We start from the raw sequence: 20,075 nt of genomic DNA, 5'->3' as shown, positions 1-20,075 counted from the left end.
GTTCTTGACCCTGTGTGGTGCCTTTAGGATGTCAAGGCCAGGCGGAGCCCCCACCTGGTGCCCTACGCCCTCCTTGAGGAGAGGAGCAAGAAGGAGGGCAGGGACAGCGTGAGGGAGACCGTGTGCACTCTGCTGGGCTACGGCTACAGTCTGGAGCCCTTGGACCAGGACCGAGGTAGCCGAGGGAGGTCTAGGTCACAGTCTAGCAAAGACACGGGACCTTCTCCAGATGAAACTGCCAGAAGCTCAGTCACAGTCACATCTAGGTCAGGCGACAAACCCTTTTAGTCGCATGTTCCATCCCCATGTGTTGTTGTTCCACAGCTGTGATGCCAGACCCAAACCGGGTGCCGTCTGAGAGATTCCGTGTGTTCCGGGCGGACAGGTCGTACGCTGTGACCCGTGGGAAGTGGTACTTTGAGTTTGAGGTGGTGACCACGGGGACCATGAGAGTTGGCTGGGCCCGGCCCGGCTGCTCCCCGAACACAGAACCTGGCTCGGACGAGCAAGCGTTCGTGTTCGAAGGCTCCAAAGTGAGTTGAGGGTTGAACGTATTTGGCTTATATTTATGGCCCACTGTATATTTAGGTATGCCATCCTTTCATCATTTCGTACTCCTAAAAAATATAATGTTCTAAAATATGTATCAAACTGTGGATTTACTATCCCATTTCATCCCTACCCATACATAGCACAAATGGTTTTATTATTCACTCTCATATCTTTTTCATCCTGCCTCTGTGTCTGTCTCACACACACACACACACACACATACAGGCCCAGTGGTGTCACCAGGGAGCGGAGCCACTGGGACGCCCATGGCAGGGTGGTGATGTGATTGGCTGCATGGTGGACATGGCCGAACGCACCATGATGGTCACCCTGAACGGAGAGCTGCTTTTTAACGACCGAGGATCCGAAGTGGCTGCCAGAGACTTCGATGTCAGAGACGGTCCGTCACAACCACCTCAATGCAGAACGCCGCTCAAACCTGCCGTTACCGCGGTTACTTTGGAATGCAGTGATCTGTTTAATTATGAAAGCGCACCCGGGTTTTTTGATGTGAAGGTTTTTTTCTTATTTACTCCCTTGTTCTCAGGTCTCCTCCCTGTGTGCAGTTTGGGGGTCAACCAGATGGGCAGGTTGAACCTGGGTCGTGATGTCAGCACCCTGAGGTACTTCACTGTGTGTGGGCTGCAGGAGAGCTACGAGCCCTTTGCTGTCATCATGGCCAGAGACCCCTCTCTCTGGATGAGCCGGAGACAGCCTCAGTTCGTGCCCGTTCCTCCAGAACAGAACATATTGGTGAGTTAAGGGTGCAATATCAATCAGCACATCCTCCTATCAGAAGATTTATCAGGATTTGCGCAGGCACATTTTTAATTAACTTAAAATAATAATAATAATTTAAAGCCATTACACACACAAACACTTTAAGGCTTACACATTTACCTGCATAAAGAGGGTCTTCCAAGGCTTAGAACCCAGGTGGAGTAATCATATGACTGGTCTTACATTTAGTCATTGCTCTTATCCTGAGCGACATACAGTCCCTGTACAAAAGTACAGGGACATTCCCCCTAGGCAAGTAGGGTGAAGTGCCTTGCCCAGGGACAGAACATCATTTTGTAGGTCGGGAATCGAACCGGCAACATTCTGATTGTTAGCCTGATTCCCTAACCGCTCAGCCACCTGACCCCCCCTTGGTCTTCTTCTTCTCATCCAAGGTGACACGACTCAGCGGAAGCTTGGAATGCCCCCCGTGTCTGAGGGTCACTCAGAGGTCCTTCTCCCCCCAGAGCGGGGGTGCCAACATGGGCTTCTTCCGTCTCAGCATGCCCATCGAGTGTGCCTCCTCCCTCTCCAGACCACCAGGTGGCGCCGTGCCCGCCAGTGCCAGCGCCCTCACAGGCAGGAAGGAGCTGGAGGAGTTTGAGGTGAATACTACGAATTTCTTATTGAGTATTGTGTACCATTTTTATTGTTTTGTATTTCTTTTGGTTTTATACCCTGCTGTCCTGACAGGAATAGACAAAATAAGAATTTAATTACCAAAAGTATATAAAAATATAGAGTTCTTGAATCTTGAGGTGGACTCTGACTTCGAGATGCTGATGAAGTCGGCTCGTGGGTACGTAGGCTCCAGAGACGAGCTTAACTACCACAAGGACCACAGCCACGACAAGACATCCAAACTCAAACAGCGGTAGGTATGGAGTCAGCACAACAACATAGTGCCCCTTTTAGGACACGTCAACACCCAAGGAAAATGTGGTTGTACATGTCAAAAATGCTCTATCAAATGCCCTATTAAAGTGCAAACATATTTACTTGCTTACCCTTAAAACAAGTACATTTCACTTGAACATTTCAAGCAAAATCGTACAAATCCCTAGATTGTTTTTGCAGTTTATAAAGACATGACAGTATTTAGCGCATGTTATTTGAAGCTCTTACGTCCACGTTACCTCAGGTTCATGTTGAAGAAAACCAAACCAGGCCTGGTGAACAGCAGCTCTTCTGCTCGGCTGTTAGAAGAGGTCCACGTCGACAAGGACAACTTCGAGCATCTCATCCAGAGCTCAACGGTACCCAATGCCTCATTCTTACGTCAAATATAGACAAATTACCCTTTAGTATGGATGTGCAGAGATGCCAGAGATATAAACCGGAAGGTAGGGGGGGGGGGTGCTTAAACCGGATGTAGTGTGATACAAAAGTATTACTGAAAAATCCATTATTACCTTGTTAAATGTTTTACTGTTTATTTAAATAGTACCATGGGGCTAACCAGCAATGCAAAGACCGTAGTAATAAAACGAGCCAGCTCGCAGGCAGCCCTTTCAGTAATCTAGTAATACCAAGCTTGGGGAGACCCCTGCAACTACTACAGCTGAGCTATCTTATAAAACCGTTTTAGCTAACTAATTTGAGAACTACGTTACGTAAGGCGTTTGCCAGTAACTGTAACTGAATCTCTCCTTGTCACCAGTACTACTTCTCAGTAAGGGTCCTTCCAGGTCAGGAGCCCTCTAATGTCTGGGTAGGCTGGGTGACCTCTGGCTTCCACCAACATGGCCTGACCTTTCACCCTGACAAGGCTCGCACGGTCACCGTCACCCTGGGCGACGAGAGCGGCAAGGTCCAAGAGAGGTGGGCTGAACAGGGATACAAGGGAGTCAGGTGGGGGAATCGGGCTAGTAATCCGAAGGTTGCCAGTTCGATTCCCGGTCATGCAAACTGACGTTGTGTCCTTGGGCAAGGCACTTCACCCTACTTGCCTCGGGGAAATGTCCCTGTACTAACTGTAATAAATGACTAAATGTAAATACAAGAACGTCTTGTGTTATTAAGTCGTTCCCTCAGCTCAAATACGGGTTCTTTCTTAAGGACCTTGTCAATATAAAATTGTTTAACCTAATCTTCTTAGAGTGACACTAGTCTTATAAGTTCCTATTTTAAATGATGACCTCAGTGTTGCCTGTCTGATGTTTTTGTGGTTTTGTTCCTGGTGTGGTACTGGACTGTTCCTGTGTGCCAGTGTGAAGCGGTGTAGCTGTTACATGGTGTGTGCTGGCGAGGGCACTGGCCTGGGTCAGAGCAGGAGAAGCACAGGCCTGGAGATAGGCTGTCTGATCGACACAGCTTCTGGTCTCCTCACCTTCACCTCCAGTGGCATGGATCTGACCACCTTCTACCAGGTGAACTGACTCTGTCACCTTAGTGTATTATTGTATATTAGGATGTTTATTACTAGTATTTTATTTTTATTTTATTCTATTTTATTTGAGCTTATCATAGTTGTAATCTATGTTCTTAGTACTTATATGTTATACTAGGTTGCTTGGGTTGTCTTGTCCCAAGAATTTCAGTGCCCAGTCTGACCTTGTGTTGTTCTGTGCACCTGACAATAAAACTTGAAACCTCAGTGGTTGAAATATCGCCGTCTGTGACTGTAAGACTCAAATATAATTAGGCATCACGAGATTTAAAAAAATAATACTTTCACATGGTCTAGTCTAGTGGCTTCTTTAACAAACTTTTGTGCCATGGTTCTTGCTGAAGGTAGATACAGTCACAAAAGCCCATGCATGTTTTTTTTTTCTTTTTAGATTAGTTGACAAATCCTTTCAGCCTTTTGCGAGAAAATGCTAATTCTGGGTCTCATTATGGTGTCTCTTTGCTGAGTGTGGCAGGTGGAGTCCAGCACCAGACTCTTCCCTGCTGTGTTCATCAAGCCCACTAGCGCCAACATGTTCCAGTTTGAGCTAGGACGCGTCAAGGTGCAGTACCTCACCCAGATTTATCATAAACAAACTGTCAATCTGATCAAATGTTTTTACACATTTAAGATTAAAGTACATTATTTATAAGGCTCAGTGAACTATAATACACTCCACAGGCAACCTTTCTGCACAATTGTCTGGTGTGTTTTACAATAATATTTTCGATGTAGAACGTGCTGCCCTTGTCTGCGGGGGTGTTCCATAGCCAGAGGAGGAACGCCACGCCCCAGTGCCCCCCCAGGCTTGGGGTGCAGCAGCTGGTGCCCGTCCTCTGGACCCGAGTACCTGACCACGCCCTCGTGGTGCAGGCCTCCCGGCCAGACGACCACCACGGCTGGATGGTGCAGTGCTCCGACCCCCAGGCGACCCTCATCCTACACATACCCGAGGAGAACAGGTCAGAGGTCGCCTCCAGAACGATGATGAGTTTAGGAGGAGGGCTAAAGAATGGGTTGTTGTCATTCAAAGCTGACCGACACACAAATCTCCTTTCAAGTGCAGTTATTTTTCTCTTTTCCTGTTTTTCTTTCATGTTTGGTACCTTATGTGTTAAGTTTGAACTAAAGGGAAATGGTTATACAAACTCGGTGTTTTAACACCGCATCCTCTCTTGTCCCCCGGCAGATATGTAGACATCTTAGAGCTCTCTGAGTTAGACGACCTCCTGACCTTCCACCACCACACCCTCCTCCTGTACTCCGCCCTCTGTGCCCTTGGCAACACCCGCGTCGGCCACACCCTCTGTAGCCACGTGGACCAATCACAGCTCCTGTATGCCATCCAGAGCCCTGGCCTTCCCGGCCCTCTCCGCACCGGTTTCTACCAGCTACTCATCCAGGTGCCTCTCGTTCTTACATTTACATTTAGTCATTTAGCAGACGCTCTTATCCAGAGCGACTTACAGTACAGTAAGTACAGGGACATTCGCCCCGAGGCAAGTAGGGTGAAGTGCCTTGCCCAAGGACACAATGTCATTTGGCATGGCCGGGAATCGAACCAACAACCTTCTGATTAATAGCCCGACTCCTTAACCGCTCAGCCATCTGACCCCATTACATACTCCCCCCCCGTTCTTACTCCTCCTGTGTAATTCCTTTCATTCCTGTCTTTTGGATCATGTTTTGTTCGAAACATGTAACATTTAGTTGTCAACAGGTTCACCTCAGTGCCCACGCCACCGCCCGCCTCATGATGAACCAGGAGTACATTGTACCCATGACGGACCAGACCAGGGCCATCAAGCTGTTCCACCGCCCTGGGGGACCTGGCGGGGCCAAGACGCCGGAGATCATCCCCAGCATGGACCTCAGTACCTCCCTTCAGCCCCGGCTGTACTTCTCCTCCCCCTGCTTTGTGAGGGAGGGTGGATGGGGAGGAGATGGGGCTGGGAGCGGGGGAGGTGAGACAGCCCACAGGGGCAGCCCGGAGATCCCTCTGGAGGTTCTGAGAGAGCTGACCGTGCAGATGTTGAGCGAGGCGGTGCGCGCTGTGGGTCTGGGTGTGAGGGATCCAGAAGGGGGCAGTGTTGAGCTACTGTTGGTTCCTCTGATCAGGCTGTTCTACACGCTGCTGGTAATGGGAGTGTTTGGAGACGAGGACCTGGGTCGAGCCCTCAGGCTCATTGAGCCCGGGGTGTTTTCCAGACAGACTGACACCCAGGAGGAAGAGGAGGAGGAGGAGCTGGAGGAGGAAGAGGAGTATGAAAGTGAGGGGGGAAGTCTGGGAGAGGGAGAGGGGCAGGTAGAACAGAAGGAATGTACTCCGAAACAAGGGCTTCTCCAGATGAAACTACCGGAAGCTGTCAAACTAGAGGTGCGATTCGATAACAGTCACACTCCCTCTCACCAAAAATTCTGAACGTTCTGAAGAGTTTGATTGTGATTTGAAGCGTCCGTTTTGAAGAGCTTCTCTATTCGGAGGTCCATAATGAGACATCTTCCCTGGTTGTGTCCAGATCTGTCACCTGCTGCAGTTCCTGTGTGACTGCCAGGTGCGTCACCGGGTGGAGGCGGTGGTTGCCTTCTCCGACTCCTTTGTGGGTCTCCTGCAGGAGAACCAGCGCTCCCGCTACAACGAGGTGATGCAGGCGATGAACATGTCAGCTGGCCTCACCGCCCGCAGGACCAAGGAGTTTCGCTCTCTGCCTCAGGAGCAGGTCAGAGACTCGAGCCCTGACTGGGCCCATTACATCTTGCATACCTTATATTTGCTGTAGCACACGTTATATGTAATCAGTTAACCGTGTCATTATCCTTGTGTCTGTCTCACGGTTTTACCTTATGTGTTCTGTAACTTCAGCACACTTATGTTCAATCAGTTCCAACCATGTTCTGGTGGATAGATGTTTACTACTAGTGAAGTCTTCTTTATTCATCCCCTCCTCCCAGATCAACATGCTGCTGTCCTTTGGAGAGGAGCAGCAGGGAGCCTGTCCCTGCCCAGAGGAGATCAGAGACCAGCTCCTAGACTTCCACCACCTCCTCATTGCTCACTGTGGTACTCCTTATCCTTCGCCTGTACTCTTCTACATGCATCATGTACACGTCACTTTGGATAAAAGCGTTTGTTTACATCTTATTTATCAGCAATGTCACTACCTGCTGGTGTGTTTGCCAACGTCCCTCCCTTTGTACTGTATAGACATTTAGTAGACGTTCTTATCCAGAGCGACTTACAGTAAGTACAGGGACATTCCCCCGACGCAAGTAGGGTGAAGTACCTTGCCCAAGAACACAACGTCAGTTGTCATGACCGGGAATCGAACTGGCAACCTTCGGATTACTAGCCCGATTCCCTCACCGCTCAGCCACCTGACTCCCATTATAGGCCAGGGAAGGGAGGACAGGGATGAGTCTAACGTATTTTGTTGTTTTTGTTTTTCCTGTATGGCAGGGATTGATATTGACGCAGGTTGTGAGGTGGAGCAGATGTCAGAGGTGTCCTTAAAGGAGCAGCTCCTGGGTGTGGTGGGGAGGGCCCTGGGTCTCCGGAGGACAACACCTGAACAAGAGGAGGCGGGCGGAGTCCACACTCTCAGTGAGCGAAGCCACGCTTTCTCTTCATAGACCATCAGAAACATCAGAGCCAACGACGAGATTCTCTTTTGGTGGATTATCTGTCATTTGCAGGGTTAGGGTTAGCAATCGACATCTCTGTAACCCCCCCCCCCCCCCCTCCCACCCTGTCATGGCTGTGCTCCTCAGAGAGCCTCCAGCAGCTGGTTCTGTCCACGGTGGTGCGCTGGGCTCAGGAGAGCGTGATAGAGAACCCTTCTCTGGTCCGAGTCATGTTCTCCCTGCTGCATCGCCAGTACCAGGGCCTGGGGGGTCAGATGGGAGGCCCGCTCCGCAGGGCCTACAGCATCAGTCAGGCGTCGGTGGAGGACACCATGGACCTTCTGGCCTCGCTGGGCCAGATCCGATCGCTGCTCAGCGTACGCATGGGCAAGGAGGAGGAGAAGCTGATGATCAGAGGACTAGGGTAGGACAACGTTTTCATGTTCATTTGCTTAGTCGTGGCTTTGCACCGCCCAATCTAAAACCAAGATTATCACACACAGATTAGATCAGTGTAGATTTGGTTTTGAATTTATTTTTGTATTTTTCTTTGTTCCTGTGCAGTAACATAATGAACAATAAAGTTTTCTACCAGCATCCCAACCTGATGAGGGCTCTGGGAATGCACGAGACAGTCATGGAGGTGATGGTTAACGTCCTGGGAGAAGGAGAGTCCAAGGTCAGAGACAACCCGCCCCCACACTACACCCCTCTGCTCCAATCAGACAGTCGGCGAGGGTTTGTAAATAGTTTATTTTCCCCCGATGACATTCCTTCCTCAGGAGATAACGTTTCCCAAGATGGTGGCGCACTGCTGCCGGTTCCTGTGTTACTTCTGTCGTATCAGCAGACAGAATCAGGGCTCCATGTTTGACCACCTCAGCTACCTGCTGGAGAACAGCAGTGTTGGACTAGGTAGGTCCTGTTACATTTAAATTTTTACATTTAGTCATTTATCAGACACTCTTATCCAGAGCGACTTACAGTAAGTACAGGGACATTCCCCCGAGGCAAGTAGGGTGAAGTGCCTTGCCCAAGGACACAGTGTCATTTTGCACAGCCGAGAATCAAACTTCTGATTACTAGCCCGATTCCCTAACCGCTCAGCCACCTGACTCCCCTGTTGTGTGTATAGACAGAGATAACTGACTATCTGCTTGCCCTTTGTACTGAGTCTCAGGGGGTGTTGTCCATAGATTGCAAAAGTACACACAGCCTTCATCCAAACATCCATCCATTGATAACTCCCTCTGTCTCATCCATAATGTACCTTTTTTTTTTTTTTTTACCTTTTTTCACATACAACCTGACAATAAACGGTTCTAGTATTTTAGAAACTTTTAGGGGAATATATTTTTTTCAACCTCACATCCTGAAAGAAAGTTTATAGTTTTTTCAGTAACAGTGTTTGTGCTTTGTAACTTACTTCACATATCTGGTGTTGTCTTCGATTAAACCTCCTTCCTTCACTCCCTCCCTCTAGCCTCTCCCTCCATGCGTGGTGCCACTCCCCTGGATGTGGCGGCTGCCTCTGTCATGGACAACAACGAGCTGGCCCTGTCGCTGAGGGAACCAGACCTGGAAAAGGTCAGATAGATCTGCCCGTCAGTTTCTCCCCAAGTCCCTCAATCTCTCTCCTCTCTTTCTCTCTGTCAGTCTCAAGATCTTTCTTTACCTCCTTCCGCCTACCCTTGTTTCCTCACCCCTCCTTCCCTCCATCCCTCCCTCCTCTCTCCAGGTGGTGCAGTACCTGGCAGCCTGTGGTCTCCAGAGCTGTCCCATGCTGGTGTCTAAGGGGTACCTGGACCTGGGCTGGAACCCTGTGGAGGGCGAGCGCTACCTGGACATGCTGCGATTCGCTGTTTTCTGCAACGGTAAATTGTCTCTGATATCATTGTGATGAACAGTATGTTACTACTTACTGTAAGTGTTTATGATTGGTTGTTTTTGAGTCATAACATTTAATCAATCAACCTGGTATGTGGGAGAAAAGGTTCATAAAACCAGCTTTTCTATGTTCAGTTGCTGGAATAAAAAACTGGAATATAAATATCCTGTCAGATTAATTTTAAATGCATGGACTGTAGAGCAGTCAGTAAAAGTGAGATTTGTTAATCAACTTTGATTGACAGGTGAGAGCGTCGAGGAGAACGCTTACGTGGTGGTGAGGCTGCTGATTCGTCGACCCGAGTGCTTTGGCCCCGCCCTGCGTGGTGAAGACGGTGACGGTCTCCTAGCAGCCATTCAGGAAGCCATAAGGATATCTGAGGACCCGTCCATGGATGGGCCTACCCTGGCCTACCAGTCCAACAGGACCCTGTGAGTTCTCCAGAGGAAAACTCTGCAGTTCTTTAGTCAGATCTGTTTCTTCAGTAGAAAAGTCTGTTGCTCAGAAAACCCGAAAACCTCCTGGGGGGGGGGGGGGGGGGGGGGGGTACCTGAGTCAGTGTCTGATTCAGGTCAGCCCTCTCTTACAGAGACGTGGTTCAGGATGAAGAGGAGGACGTCATTCACATGGGACACGCCATCATGACATTCTACTCTGCCCTCATCGATCTGCTAGGCCGCTGTGCCCCCGAGATGCACGTAAGTCAACTCAGCATGCCCCCCCCCCCTCCCTCCACGCCCTGCTCTTTCACAAGCCTCCTGATGAGTCACATTTAAATCCCGTCAATAGTCCGATAGGCTAGAACATTCTGACGGGTTGGCACACTCCGGCTGAAGATCCCAGGGGGGCCGTGATTGGTCGGGGGATAGACAGAGACACCAAACCAATTTTCGAGTCCTTATTACTGACCTTTTATATCGTTGCTCTCTGATTATAAAATAATATATCTTAATCGTCCAAGAGGAATTCTCAAATTCTCAGAAGGGTGTGTTAGAATGAGTTTAAAGTAAATATGTAAAAGTAAACTGACAGCCATCGATGTCTAATGTGTTTGAGACGCTCTCCAGTTTAAATATGAGTTGAAGTTCCCGCCTATTTGGGTTTAAGTGACCTTCCTTTTTGAATGTGGGTTTGGGCGAGCGACTGAAGTCCTGAATGTGTTGTTGGGCAGCTGATCCGTTCAGGGAAGGGGGAGGCCATCCGTATCCGAGCCATCCTGAGGTCCCTCATCCCCCTGGGGGATCTGCAGGGGGTCATCAGCCTGCCCCTGCAGATTCCTGTCCTGGCCAAAGGTTAGAGCTTTGTTTATTCCTGCTTCTGGACAGGGTTCATCCACCGTTAATACTACAATAAAGAATCGTTTAAATTTTTTGCAGCTTGTGGTTTTTCATAGGGCATCGATGAATCTGTGTAACTTTCACGATTGTTCTTCACCAAATCACCACAGACGGTACTGTGATTGAGCCGGACCCATCCACGGTGTTCTGCCCGGACCACAAGGCAGCCATGGTTCTGTTCCTGGACCGGGTCTACGGCCTAGAAGATCAGAACTTCCTGTTCCACCTGCTGGACGTGGGCTTCCTGCCAGACCTTCAGGCAGCAGCCTCGCTGGACACTGTGAGGGATTTAGACGCCTACTGTCACCGGAGGAATCCACTGTGAAACTACTGCTCTTAACATCGTAGTGATTTCTCCCACTTCTTCTGCAGTAATCCACTTGTGGTCTAGCAGAGGATATGTACACTTCTTATCAGCTGAAGTGATCTGTTGCACGCCTGCCTGTGTTTGAACGGAGATCCACTCTAACCCCACTGAAGTTGTCATTCGCTGCTCAGAAGGGCATCTCCGCACATGGTGACTAAAACCCTGTTTGTAGACTAATCCTTCACTACCCCTAAATAACCCTGTCACCCTCTCTCTCAACCTGCCTTTCTAACCTGCACACCCATAACTCTCTTTTCTGTCATCTGTTTCCATGATATTGTAACCTTTTCTCTCTGCACTGACTTTGTTCGTACAATATATCATGTCTGACTTCCTTCTTGGTCTGGGCTAAGGCTGTTTGAGTCTTTTTGGAGGGCGGCTTTATTGAACGAGACACTTAAGACGAGAGGTCTTAATTGATCCTCTGGGTGAAGGCTGAAAACAAAAACGACAAACGAAGAATAAAGTGGGGAAAAAAAGTAACTTCTGCTCCCCTTCTCCCCATCGTCAGCCTGACCTGGGCTCCACAGACATGGCCCTGGCCCTCAACAGGTACCTGTGTGTGGCCGTGCTCCCGCTGCTCACCAAGACCTCTGCTCTGTTCTCTGGAGCGGAGAGCCAGGCGCCGCTGATGGACGCTCTCCTCCAGGCCGTCTACCGCCTCTCCAGGGCCCTCAGCCTCACCAAGGCCCAGAGGGACGCTATCGAAGACTGCCTGCTGGCCGTGTGCAGGTGGGGCTGATGGAAGAGAAAGATTGTTTTTCCCCACTTTTTTACTCTTGAATCTTCGCTGCTCACTAGGGGTGGGAATGTTTTGGTACCTCACGATTCGATTCAAATCGATTCTTGGGGTCACGAATTGATTAGAAATCAATTCACAATGTTTTGTGATTTTTTTACAGAAAAAAGCAATTGCATTACAAAAAATAAACTAATATATATAGATTTTGTGAATCGCTAGAAGACTTAATGGCGATTCAAATGTGAATCGATTTTTTTCTCCCACCCCTACTGCTCACTCTGTTTTGCCTGGTTCTCTCCAGCAAGCTCAGACCTTTCATGATGCAGCCTCTGCTGCAGAGACTTGTGTTTGATGTCCCGCTGCTTTCTGAGACCACCAAGATGCCTCTCAAGGTTAGTCTAACGAGTGGTGTGTCTGCATGTGCATTCAGGGAGTCAGGTGGCTGAGCGGTGAGGGAATTGGGCTAGTAATCCGAAGGTTGACAGTTCGATTCCCGGTCATGCCAACTGAAGTTGTGTCCTTGGGCAAGGCACTTCACCCTACTTGCCTCGGGGGAATGTCCCTGTACTTACTGTAAGTCGCTCTGGATAAGAGCGTCTGCTAAATGACTAAATGTAAATTATACAAATTATACAAATTGCACTGATATATTAAAACTTATTTTTCCAAGTAAATATTTCATAAACTTAGGCTATAGCTCAGTGATGGAACATCTTACCGTTGGATAAAAGCACTTCTAAATGAATACTTTACTTAAACTGTTTCTATTTTAGGCCATCAATAATTGTTCAAGTATTGTATTGCTTTTTTAAGTGACACACTTTATTGGTTGTTTCTCTGTTACTTTCACAACTCCTTGTCTCCAGCTGCTGACCAATCACTTTGAGCAGAGCTGGAAATACTATTGTCTGATTGGACGATCTGGATCTCTGGGCTCCGCCTCTGAGGAGGAGCTCCATCTTTCCAGGAAGCTGTTCTGGGGAGTGTTCAAGGCCTTGGCCAAGAAAGTGAGATAAATGTTGTTTTTGAACCATAAAATTGAAAGTTTGGAGCAAAATGTTGAAGTTAGTAGGATATTGTAATACTCGTCTTTTTGGAGACCTGCAATCTCAAAATTGCAACTTTCTTTGAGAGCTAACATTTAGATTTAAATAACAACCCTTGTCATCAGCCGTTTGTGTCTGTGCAGAGCTACGATGCAGATCTGTTCCGGCTGGCTCTGCTGTGCCTGGGGGCCGTGGGAGGGGCCCTGCCCCCGGACCACATGGACCACGCCTGTGTGTCCTGGCTGGAGAAACACGCCGCCTTGGACCCCCAGCAGCACTTCGACCCCCAGCCTGTAGACACAACCAAGTAACTCCTCCAACTGACACTTACATTTACATTTATTCATTTAGCAGACGCTTTTATCCAAAGCGACTTCCAAGAGAGAGCTTTACAAAGTGCATAGGTCACTGATCATAACAACAAGATAGCCAAAAAACATTGCGAGTAGCCAAAACATGAAGCACACATTGTGAACAACCAAAGTAAGTGCCAACGGGAAGAACCATAAGAGCATGTAGTTAAACAAGTTACAATTAAACAACCTGAACCGCTATAAGTGCAAGTGTACCTGTGGAAAAAAAGCAAGCAACAGTAATAAAACAATATATCACAGCGAGAACAAAAATGTAAAACAGTTACCACTAACCACAAGAGCAACAAGTCTCTAAGCAAGAGTCATTGTGATCCTTGAGGAAACTAACATCGGCTAACACTTAGAGCAGCTTCTGCGTTTGTACAGTTTTGTTACTCTCTGTTAATTTATAATGTTTCTGGTGGAGTGCATAGTCTTAAGGTTCTCAAATCTGAGACTTTTATTGCACTGGGAGTGATTCTCCCACTATGAAAAGTATAATCATCATTCCCCTTGTAGCTTATGCATCTGACCCTTCAATGTCACTTATAAACCAAACAAAGATAAACTTGATGAAGATCTTTATTGCTAATGTGGAACAAATTGTGAATATTTTTTCCGCTGCCTAGTGTGTTGGTGCCAGACAGGCTGGAGCTGGTAGTGAACAAGTATGCAGAACACACTCATGAGAAGTGGTCACTGGACAAGGTAATGGGACAATCAGCATCCATCATAGCTGGCCGTCGGTTTGAAATGTCACAATGATGTATGTTGCACTGAACTGTAATATAAACCACAGGATCTACTCTAAAAAAAATGGATCGTATATTCTGAACGTCTGCTTTGTGTTAACAATTGCGATGCATAAGATCTCATTTGTCCTTTCTGTGACTTATGTGAAAGAGAAAATATGAGTGAAAGATTTCGATTTTATGTTCTCGAAGGTTAAGTATTGTTGTGTGCGTGTGTGTGTGTGTGTGTGTGTGTGTGCTCTGTGTCAGTTTGCCAGCGGATGGGTCCACGGGGAGCAGCTGTGTGAGAACGCCAAAGTCCACCCTCTTCTGAAGCCTTACCGAGCATTGGCCGAGAAGGTAAAATGGCCGCCACTGTTGCCGGGCCAACACTCTGTAACCGGACACTTGCTCATGTATATACACGCTGTCCAGTTGATTGAATAAAGGTTGGTAACTTGTGCCTTACTGTTTCTATTGCTGTCTCTATTTTGCCATCTCTATCTGGCTGTCTCTGTGTGGCTGTCTGTGTGTGGCTGTCTCTGTGGCTGTCTCTGTGTGGCTGTCTGTGTGTGGCTGTGTGGCTGTCTCTATGTGGCTGTCTGTGTGTGGCTGTGTGGCTGTCTCTATGTGGCTGTCTGTGTGTGGCTGTGTGGCTGTCTCTATGTGGCTGTCTCTATGTGGCTGTGTGGCTGTCTCTGTGTGGCTGTGTCTGTGTGGCTGTCTCTGTGTGGCTGTGTCTGTGTGGCTGTCTCTGTGTGGCTGTCTGTGTGTGGCTGTCTGTGTGTGGCTGTCTGTGTGTGGCTGTCTGTGTGTGGCTGTCTCTGTGTGGCTGTCTCTGTGTGGCTGTGTCTGTGTGGCTGTCTGTGTGTGGCTGTCTCTGTGGCTGTCTCTCTGTTTTGCTGTCTGCATCGCTGTCTCTGCCGCTTGCAGGATAAGGAGACATACCGCTGGGCCATAAGGGAGACAGTGAGGAGCATGCTGGCTTTTGGCTGGACCATCGAGAGAACCAAAGATGGGGATGCTTGCGGCCTGCACGCCTGTGCACGACGGATCTCCCAGTCTGGACAGGTGAGTAAGTTTGACGCATTTGCTCACCTTCAGTCTAAGGATTGAGATTGAAATAGCGCATCTCACTGTGGGTTCACGTCTCCTGTGTACTCCTTCTTCATGGCGTAGCTGTCGTTTGAAGGAGCATCAACCTTCAGCCCCAAGCCCATGGACATGAGCAGCATCACCCTTACCTGGGACCAGTGTGTAAGCTGTGTGTGTGTGTGTGTGTGTGTGTGTGTGTGTGTGTGTGTGTGTGTGTGTGTGTCTGTCTGCTTGTTTCCTGACACATACTGTAAGATCTGCTGCCACAGCAACCAAAAAATAAATAAAAAAGTCCATCCTTTTTGTCCATCTAGTCGATGGCTGAACTGCTGGCTGAGAACTACCACAGCACCTGGGCTAGGAAGAAGATGCTGGAACTGGAGGCTAAAGGTAGCAGAACATTAAAAACACGAATGAAGCTAGCTGGCTAATGGGTTGTTCATCATGAGGCACTTCAAAACCTGATGATGCTGATGCTGATTCTGTTATCTGATAATTATGTCAGGATTATGAATGTATTCTTTCAGGCGGAGGCAGTCATTCCCTGCTGGTTTCCTACGATACCCTTTCTGGCAAAGAGAAATCCAGACTCCGGGAGAGAGCTCAGGATGTCCTTAAATTTCTGCAGCTTAATGGCTTCACAGTTTGGAGGTGAGGGTCTGGATAATATGAACGACTGAGATCACACCATTGACCTTTTAATGAGAACCAGTGTTCTTCACGAAATGGTTATCTACGGTATTTGTTGGAGTGTGTAAGTGCCTTGCTTAAGGTCATACCCAGGAACCCAATTACAGCCTGACGGTCTTTTTTTTGCTCAGGGACAGGAAGTCCGTAGAGATGGAGTCTCCAGCCATCGCCAACCGCTTCGCCTACACCTTCCTCCAGCAGCTCCTCTTCTACACAGAGGAGGCCCAGGAACACATGCTGGAGATGGGTACGACCCCGCGTCTCATGGGGGCATCCTGGGTCGGCTTCACCTGAACCCAGAGCCCCCCACCTGCTGTAGGACGTCTCACATGTGGCGGGGTTTCTAAAGTAGCTTTTTCACTTGAGTTTTAAAGGTCTTATGGCTTTCACTTCAAAGCCTTAAAAGTCATTATAAATTTGAAGAGTGACCCTGTGTGTACATAGGACTGTCTGTTAAGGAGATGACTAATGTGAATCATCAAATGGTGGTTAGCAGAGTCAAGAATAGCTAATGTGTTGTTCTGTCGTGCACCCTTGTAATTCCCATGAAAACCGTCTCGCTGGAAACCCTCATTCTTATCTAAACAAACACATCCTTGTCGTTTTCCCATGAAACATGCCCTTCCTCTCTTTTCTACCCCAAATATACAGCAGATATTCTGCACCACTATTTAACCACCAAAGCGCCACACGCCTACTCAACTACATTTACACGTCCATTTCTCCGCGTCTTTACAATTATCAGCAGACAGCTCCTGGTGTCTGACCTTGATGTCGGCCTCCAGTCTGCTCATGAATCAAGCTCGGTGAGCGCCGTCCCACCTGAGTCACAGGAACGGCCGCGAGGCATTTTCACATGAGTGTCACCTCAGGGAGAAGGTGTTAAAAGGGCGGGAGACGGAAGGAAATAATGTGTTGAAATGTCTCTCTACCGATTCCAGTCATTCTCACGACTCGGCTCTAAGGCTCCCACTACCAAGACACTACATCACTTTTAAAGTGTGTTATGAAGTTTATTCGTGATAATCCATTCTACTGTTTAGGATTTACTGTAATATAACTGTCCAGTAAATCTATACCGTACTTTAAGTTTAGATCTCGGATAGGAACCATTAAATAAGCATATGGGGGTAGTTTACTGAAGCCTGTAACTGAATGTGTGTAGTGCCGTGTTTTTCAAGAGAGACAGAGTTCAGCGTTCTAACAAAACCAAGCAAACTCGGCAGAGTAAAGGTTTGTTGTATTGAAGGAAAATCAACATTCAGCCATTATCAAAATCTTTTATTTAGCGCTCTTCTCCTGTGCTTTTCTTCAGAGGTCATGCAGGCCAGAGGACAGATGACCAAAGGAGAGAGAACCCCACATCAGCAAGAGATTTATTTCTTCAGCAAGGTTTGAAAGAAAAAAAACACACACCAGTCACCTTTTACAGTACAGTACCATATGTCTTTAGCCGAGAGAAAGATTGAGCAGTTGAGCAATTTTCACTTGTCTCTGAGCTATCTTCGTCCTCAGTTAACAGTCATTTTCTCTCACTACCACACAGCGGTGTAATTAGTTTTGCCCGAAGGTTGCCATGGGTAACCTCTCTATTGGAAAGCCGTTTTTGCTTGGGGGTGGGGGGGAGGGTATTGATTTGACCATTCTGGTAATCCATGTGGGTGTGTTGGGATCAGAGTATTGATCAGGCCTCCCATGCCACTGGCTGCAGGGAGACGGACAATGGAAGGTTCTGATGTCTCTCTAATCTGACCATTGTGGCAGCGTGCTGCCTGCCAAGCCTGCTTCCGGAAGCATCCGTCTGATCGATGCCCAAGTCAATCATGGCAAAAGGCAGAAGCATTTCAATAGGCAGTATACCTTCCACAATGTCCACAGAGACTGTTGTGTTTCAAACCTCCTTTTTGAAAGCACAGAGATCAGCTTGCTCTGTTGTAACGGTTTATGATCAGAATGGACAACTGGAAGGGGTATGATGGAAGGGGGGAATGGTTCATGGTATATGAAGCTAAAATATACAGTTCTAGGCATCTGTGTTGCCATACATACAGGTCATTCTGCCCCTGGTGGAGCACTACCTGAAGAACCACCTCAGCTACTTCCTGTCTACCTCAAACAGCTCCCATGGCAACGGTGGCCACGCCTCCAACAAGGAGAAGGAGATGGTCGCCAGGTAGCATTGGTTGTTTCCAATGTCAACCCTTCATTATTTGTTGTTCTATCACTTCCTAATTGACATTCCTCTATCCCACGGTTCAGCCTCTTCTGCAAGCTGGGGGCTCTGGTCAGACACAGGACCTCTCTGTTTGGTAAGGACGGTATGGAACCAGCTCTAAGCTTATTGACTCAACAGCTCATCTTTGCGTCCAAGTTGTACTGACATGAGAGATGTCTCCATTTACATGTGTTACTGGGTCTGTATGCGCAGCCTGTGTGTCTGAACTGTGGGCCTAAGTCCTCACAACCCCCCGCGCCGGCTGCTGGAGATAAGGCCTCTCCTCTGTTTGTTTCCTCCAGGCAGCGATGCCTCATCAATCGTCAGCTGCCTTCACATCCTGGCACAGTCTCTAGACGCCAGGTACGTGACCTCACTTCCTGGCACAGTCTCTAGACGCCAGGTACGTGACCTCACTTCCTGGCACAGTCTCTAGACGCCAGGTACGTGACCTCACATCCTGGCACAGTCTCTAGACGCCAGGTACGTGACCTCACTTCCTGGCACAGTCTCTAGACGCCAGGTACGTGACCTCACTTCCTGGCACAGTCTCCAGATACCAGGTAGGTGCCACCCTACCCCACCTGCCTGTCACATCAGGGCCAACATGTCACCTTGATGACACTAATCATGTAGATGTAGTCTGGAAGTGTCTTGCTCCAGGGTGGCAGGCCTCCCTGGGCACAGATGGATGTCTCTGATTTTGAAACTTGCCCGTTTACATGAAGCGCCAGCAAATAAACAGCGTTGTGAAGAGAGTGTACTCGATTATTTGTTAGCCTCCTCAGTTTGTGTACATAAATATCAATGCGAGTCTTCACAAAATAAAATTCTGCTAAGGGTCATGTGTATCTAACCATTTCAAATCTATAAATCGACACAAGAATCCTTTGGGGCCAGTGTGGGAATGTTTGCCAGTGTTTAAATAAAAAAAATAGTCTGGGTGACCAAGCTCATCATTTGACAGGGATTGCCTAGCAACCTCTGACCCCGTTCCGTTCTAGAACCCTGATGAAGACCGCCCCGGAGTGGCTCAGGTCGTCTCTGCGGTCGTTCTTCGAGGCGGCGGCGGTGGACCTGGAGGTGACCGTGGAGAACCTGTCGATGACGTTGGGACCTCAGAGCCGAGCCCAGCCCAGAGGAGTGGCCCAGCTCCTGGTCTACACCACCTCCACGCTGCTGCCCTGCCTCACTGCCTTGTTCCAGCACCTGGGCTCACAGCAACATGGACAAGACCTACTGGGTGAGTCAAGATCCAGGATGAGGAGGCTGTTTGGTAAATATTTAGGAGTATATTGAATATTCCCACCTTGTTAATTCTGAGATAGTGTTTATTCAGTTATCCGCACCCATATAGACAACCCTATAGAGTGTTGCTTATGACGTATTATTTTTCTGATAAAAATATAATAAAAGCTTTTTAGTCAAGTCTTACTTCCAAAGTGTGGATCAAATCCGAAATCTCCAAACTCTTATCTTCCCACCAAAGACATCTTACAAAAAAAACGAATCACCGCTCATGCATTTTGAATGGCTCCATCCGCTCCCCACCATATGCCCGATACTTTGTTGAGCTGACAGAGAACAGCTGGACTCAGCACCTCCTAAATCATTCAGCAACACCCTCCACGTCCTCCTCCTGCTTTGAACTCCGTCCCCCCTCCCCTCCCCGCCTCGCAGACAGGGTGCGTGCAGACACAGGCATGTTGTCTCCATCCTGCCCGCTCATCCATCAAGACCGTTTCCACGGCGTTCATCAGAAAGTATCCATGGTTCCCCCCACGTTCTGCGTCAGGTTCCTTTCTGCTTCTGGCTGTCGCCAGCCCTCAGGATGTTGACTCTAACCGGGGTGGGGGACGGGGGGACGGGGGAGGATTAGGGGGTCTTACTGCACCAGAATGAGAGCCACCCTCCTCTCTTCCAGTGGACGGGATCCAGGTGTCCTGTTATAAGATCCTCAACAGTCTCTACTCTCTGGGGACCAGCCAAAGCCCTTACGCTGACGGGTACTGTAGAGTCGGTGCTGTGTGCACTTTACCGCATGTCAGAGTCGCTTTGGTGAGTGTGCATGTGTGTGTGTTTGTGTGCTTGTCTGTCCTAGCTGACTGTGTTTTGTGCAGACAGAGACCAGCCGCAGGGGCTTGTCTCGCTGCCTTGTCTGGAGCTTTCCCTGTGTGCTTCCTGGAGCCTGATCTCAACAAGGACAACCCTCACTCTGTCTACAACACCATGAGCCCCACAGAGAGAGAGGGTAACACAAACACACTCT

At 48.5% G+C, this 20,075-nt stretch overlaps 1 protein-coding gene across 1 annotated transcript in view; it reads left to right on the top strand.

Moving 5' to 3' along the window:
- Positions 1-20,075, top strand: part of ryr2b (ryanodine receptor 2b (cardiac)) — a 45,044-nt gene that overhangs the window by 8,514 nt on the left and 16,455 nt on the right. Inside the window, exons 25-68 of the mRNA XM_067235730.1 lie at positions 28-175; positions 325-533; positions 778-952; positions 1,100-1,305; positions 1,728-1,937; positions 2,091-2,206; positions 2,474-2,588; positions 2,993-3,153; positions 3,542-3,701; positions 4,197-4,283; positions 4,457-4,683; positions 4,911-5,124; positions 5,442-5,649; positions 5,686-6,098; positions 6,241-6,441; positions 6,674-6,782; positions 7,179-7,322; positions 7,490-7,766; positions 7,907-8,021; positions 8,125-8,257; positions 8,826-8,929; positions 9,081-9,216; positions 9,475-9,661; positions 9,820-9,928; positions 10,402-10,522; positions 10,678-10,847; positions 11,446-11,666; positions 11,978-12,068; positions 12,543-12,683; positions 12,866-13,029; positions 13,705-13,783; positions 14,077-14,166; positions 14,740-14,877; positions 14,986-15,063; positions 15,216-15,291; positions 15,429-15,552; positions 15,723-15,838; positions 16,925-16,983; positions 17,643-17,764; positions 17,851-17,900; positions 18,109-18,169; positions 18,811-19,049; positions 19,731-19,812; positions 19,927-20,057. Of these exons, the coding sequence (XP_067091831.1) occupies positions 28-175; positions 325-533; positions 778-952; positions 1,100-1,305; positions 1,728-1,937; positions 2,091-2,206; positions 2,474-2,588; positions 2,993-3,153; positions 3,542-3,701; positions 4,197-4,283; positions 4,457-4,683; positions 4,911-5,124; positions 5,442-5,649; positions 5,686-6,098; positions 6,241-6,441; positions 6,674-6,782; positions 7,179-7,322; positions 7,490-7,766; positions 7,907-8,021; positions 8,125-8,257; positions 8,826-8,929; positions 9,081-9,216; positions 9,475-9,661; positions 9,820-9,928; positions 10,402-10,522; positions 10,678-10,847; positions 11,446-11,666; positions 11,978-12,068; positions 12,543-12,683; positions 12,866-13,029; positions 13,705-13,783; positions 14,077-14,166; positions 14,740-14,877; positions 14,986-15,063; positions 15,216-15,291; positions 15,429-15,552; positions 15,723-15,838; positions 16,925-16,983; positions 17,643-17,764; positions 17,851-17,900; positions 18,109-18,169; positions 18,811-19,049; positions 19,731-19,812; positions 19,927-20,057 (6,517 nt within the window). The remainder of the gene's footprint in view (positions 1-27; positions 176-324; positions 534-777; positions 953-1,099; positions 1,306-1,727; positions 1,938-2,090; positions 2,207-2,473; positions 2,589-2,992; positions 3,154-3,541; positions 3,702-4,196; positions 4,284-4,456; positions 4,684-4,910; positions 5,125-5,441; positions 5,650-5,685; positions 6,099-6,240; positions 6,442-6,673; positions 6,783-7,178; positions 7,323-7,489; positions 7,767-7,906; positions 8,022-8,124; positions 8,258-8,825; positions 8,930-9,080; positions 9,217-9,474; positions 9,662-9,819; positions 9,929-10,401; positions 10,523-10,677; positions 10,848-11,445; positions 11,667-11,977; positions 12,069-12,542; positions 12,684-12,865; positions 13,030-13,704; positions 13,784-14,076; positions 14,167-14,739; positions 14,878-14,985; positions 15,064-15,215; positions 15,292-15,428; positions 15,553-15,722; positions 15,839-16,924; positions 16,984-17,642; positions 17,765-17,850; positions 17,901-18,108; positions 18,170-18,810; positions 19,050-19,730; positions 19,813-19,926; positions 20,058-20,075) is intronic.

This window comes from Osmerus mordax, chromosome 5, assembly GCF_038355195.1.
Source record: "Osmerus mordax isolate fOsmMor3 chromosome 5, fOsmMor3.pri, whole genome shotgun sequence".
Classification (NCBI taxonomy): Eukaryota; Metazoa; Chordata; class Actinopteri; order Osmeriformes; family Osmeridae; genus Osmerus; species Osmerus mordax.
Note: the sequence above shows the minus strand (reverse complement) of the source record. Positions and strands in the feature narration are given on the sequence as shown.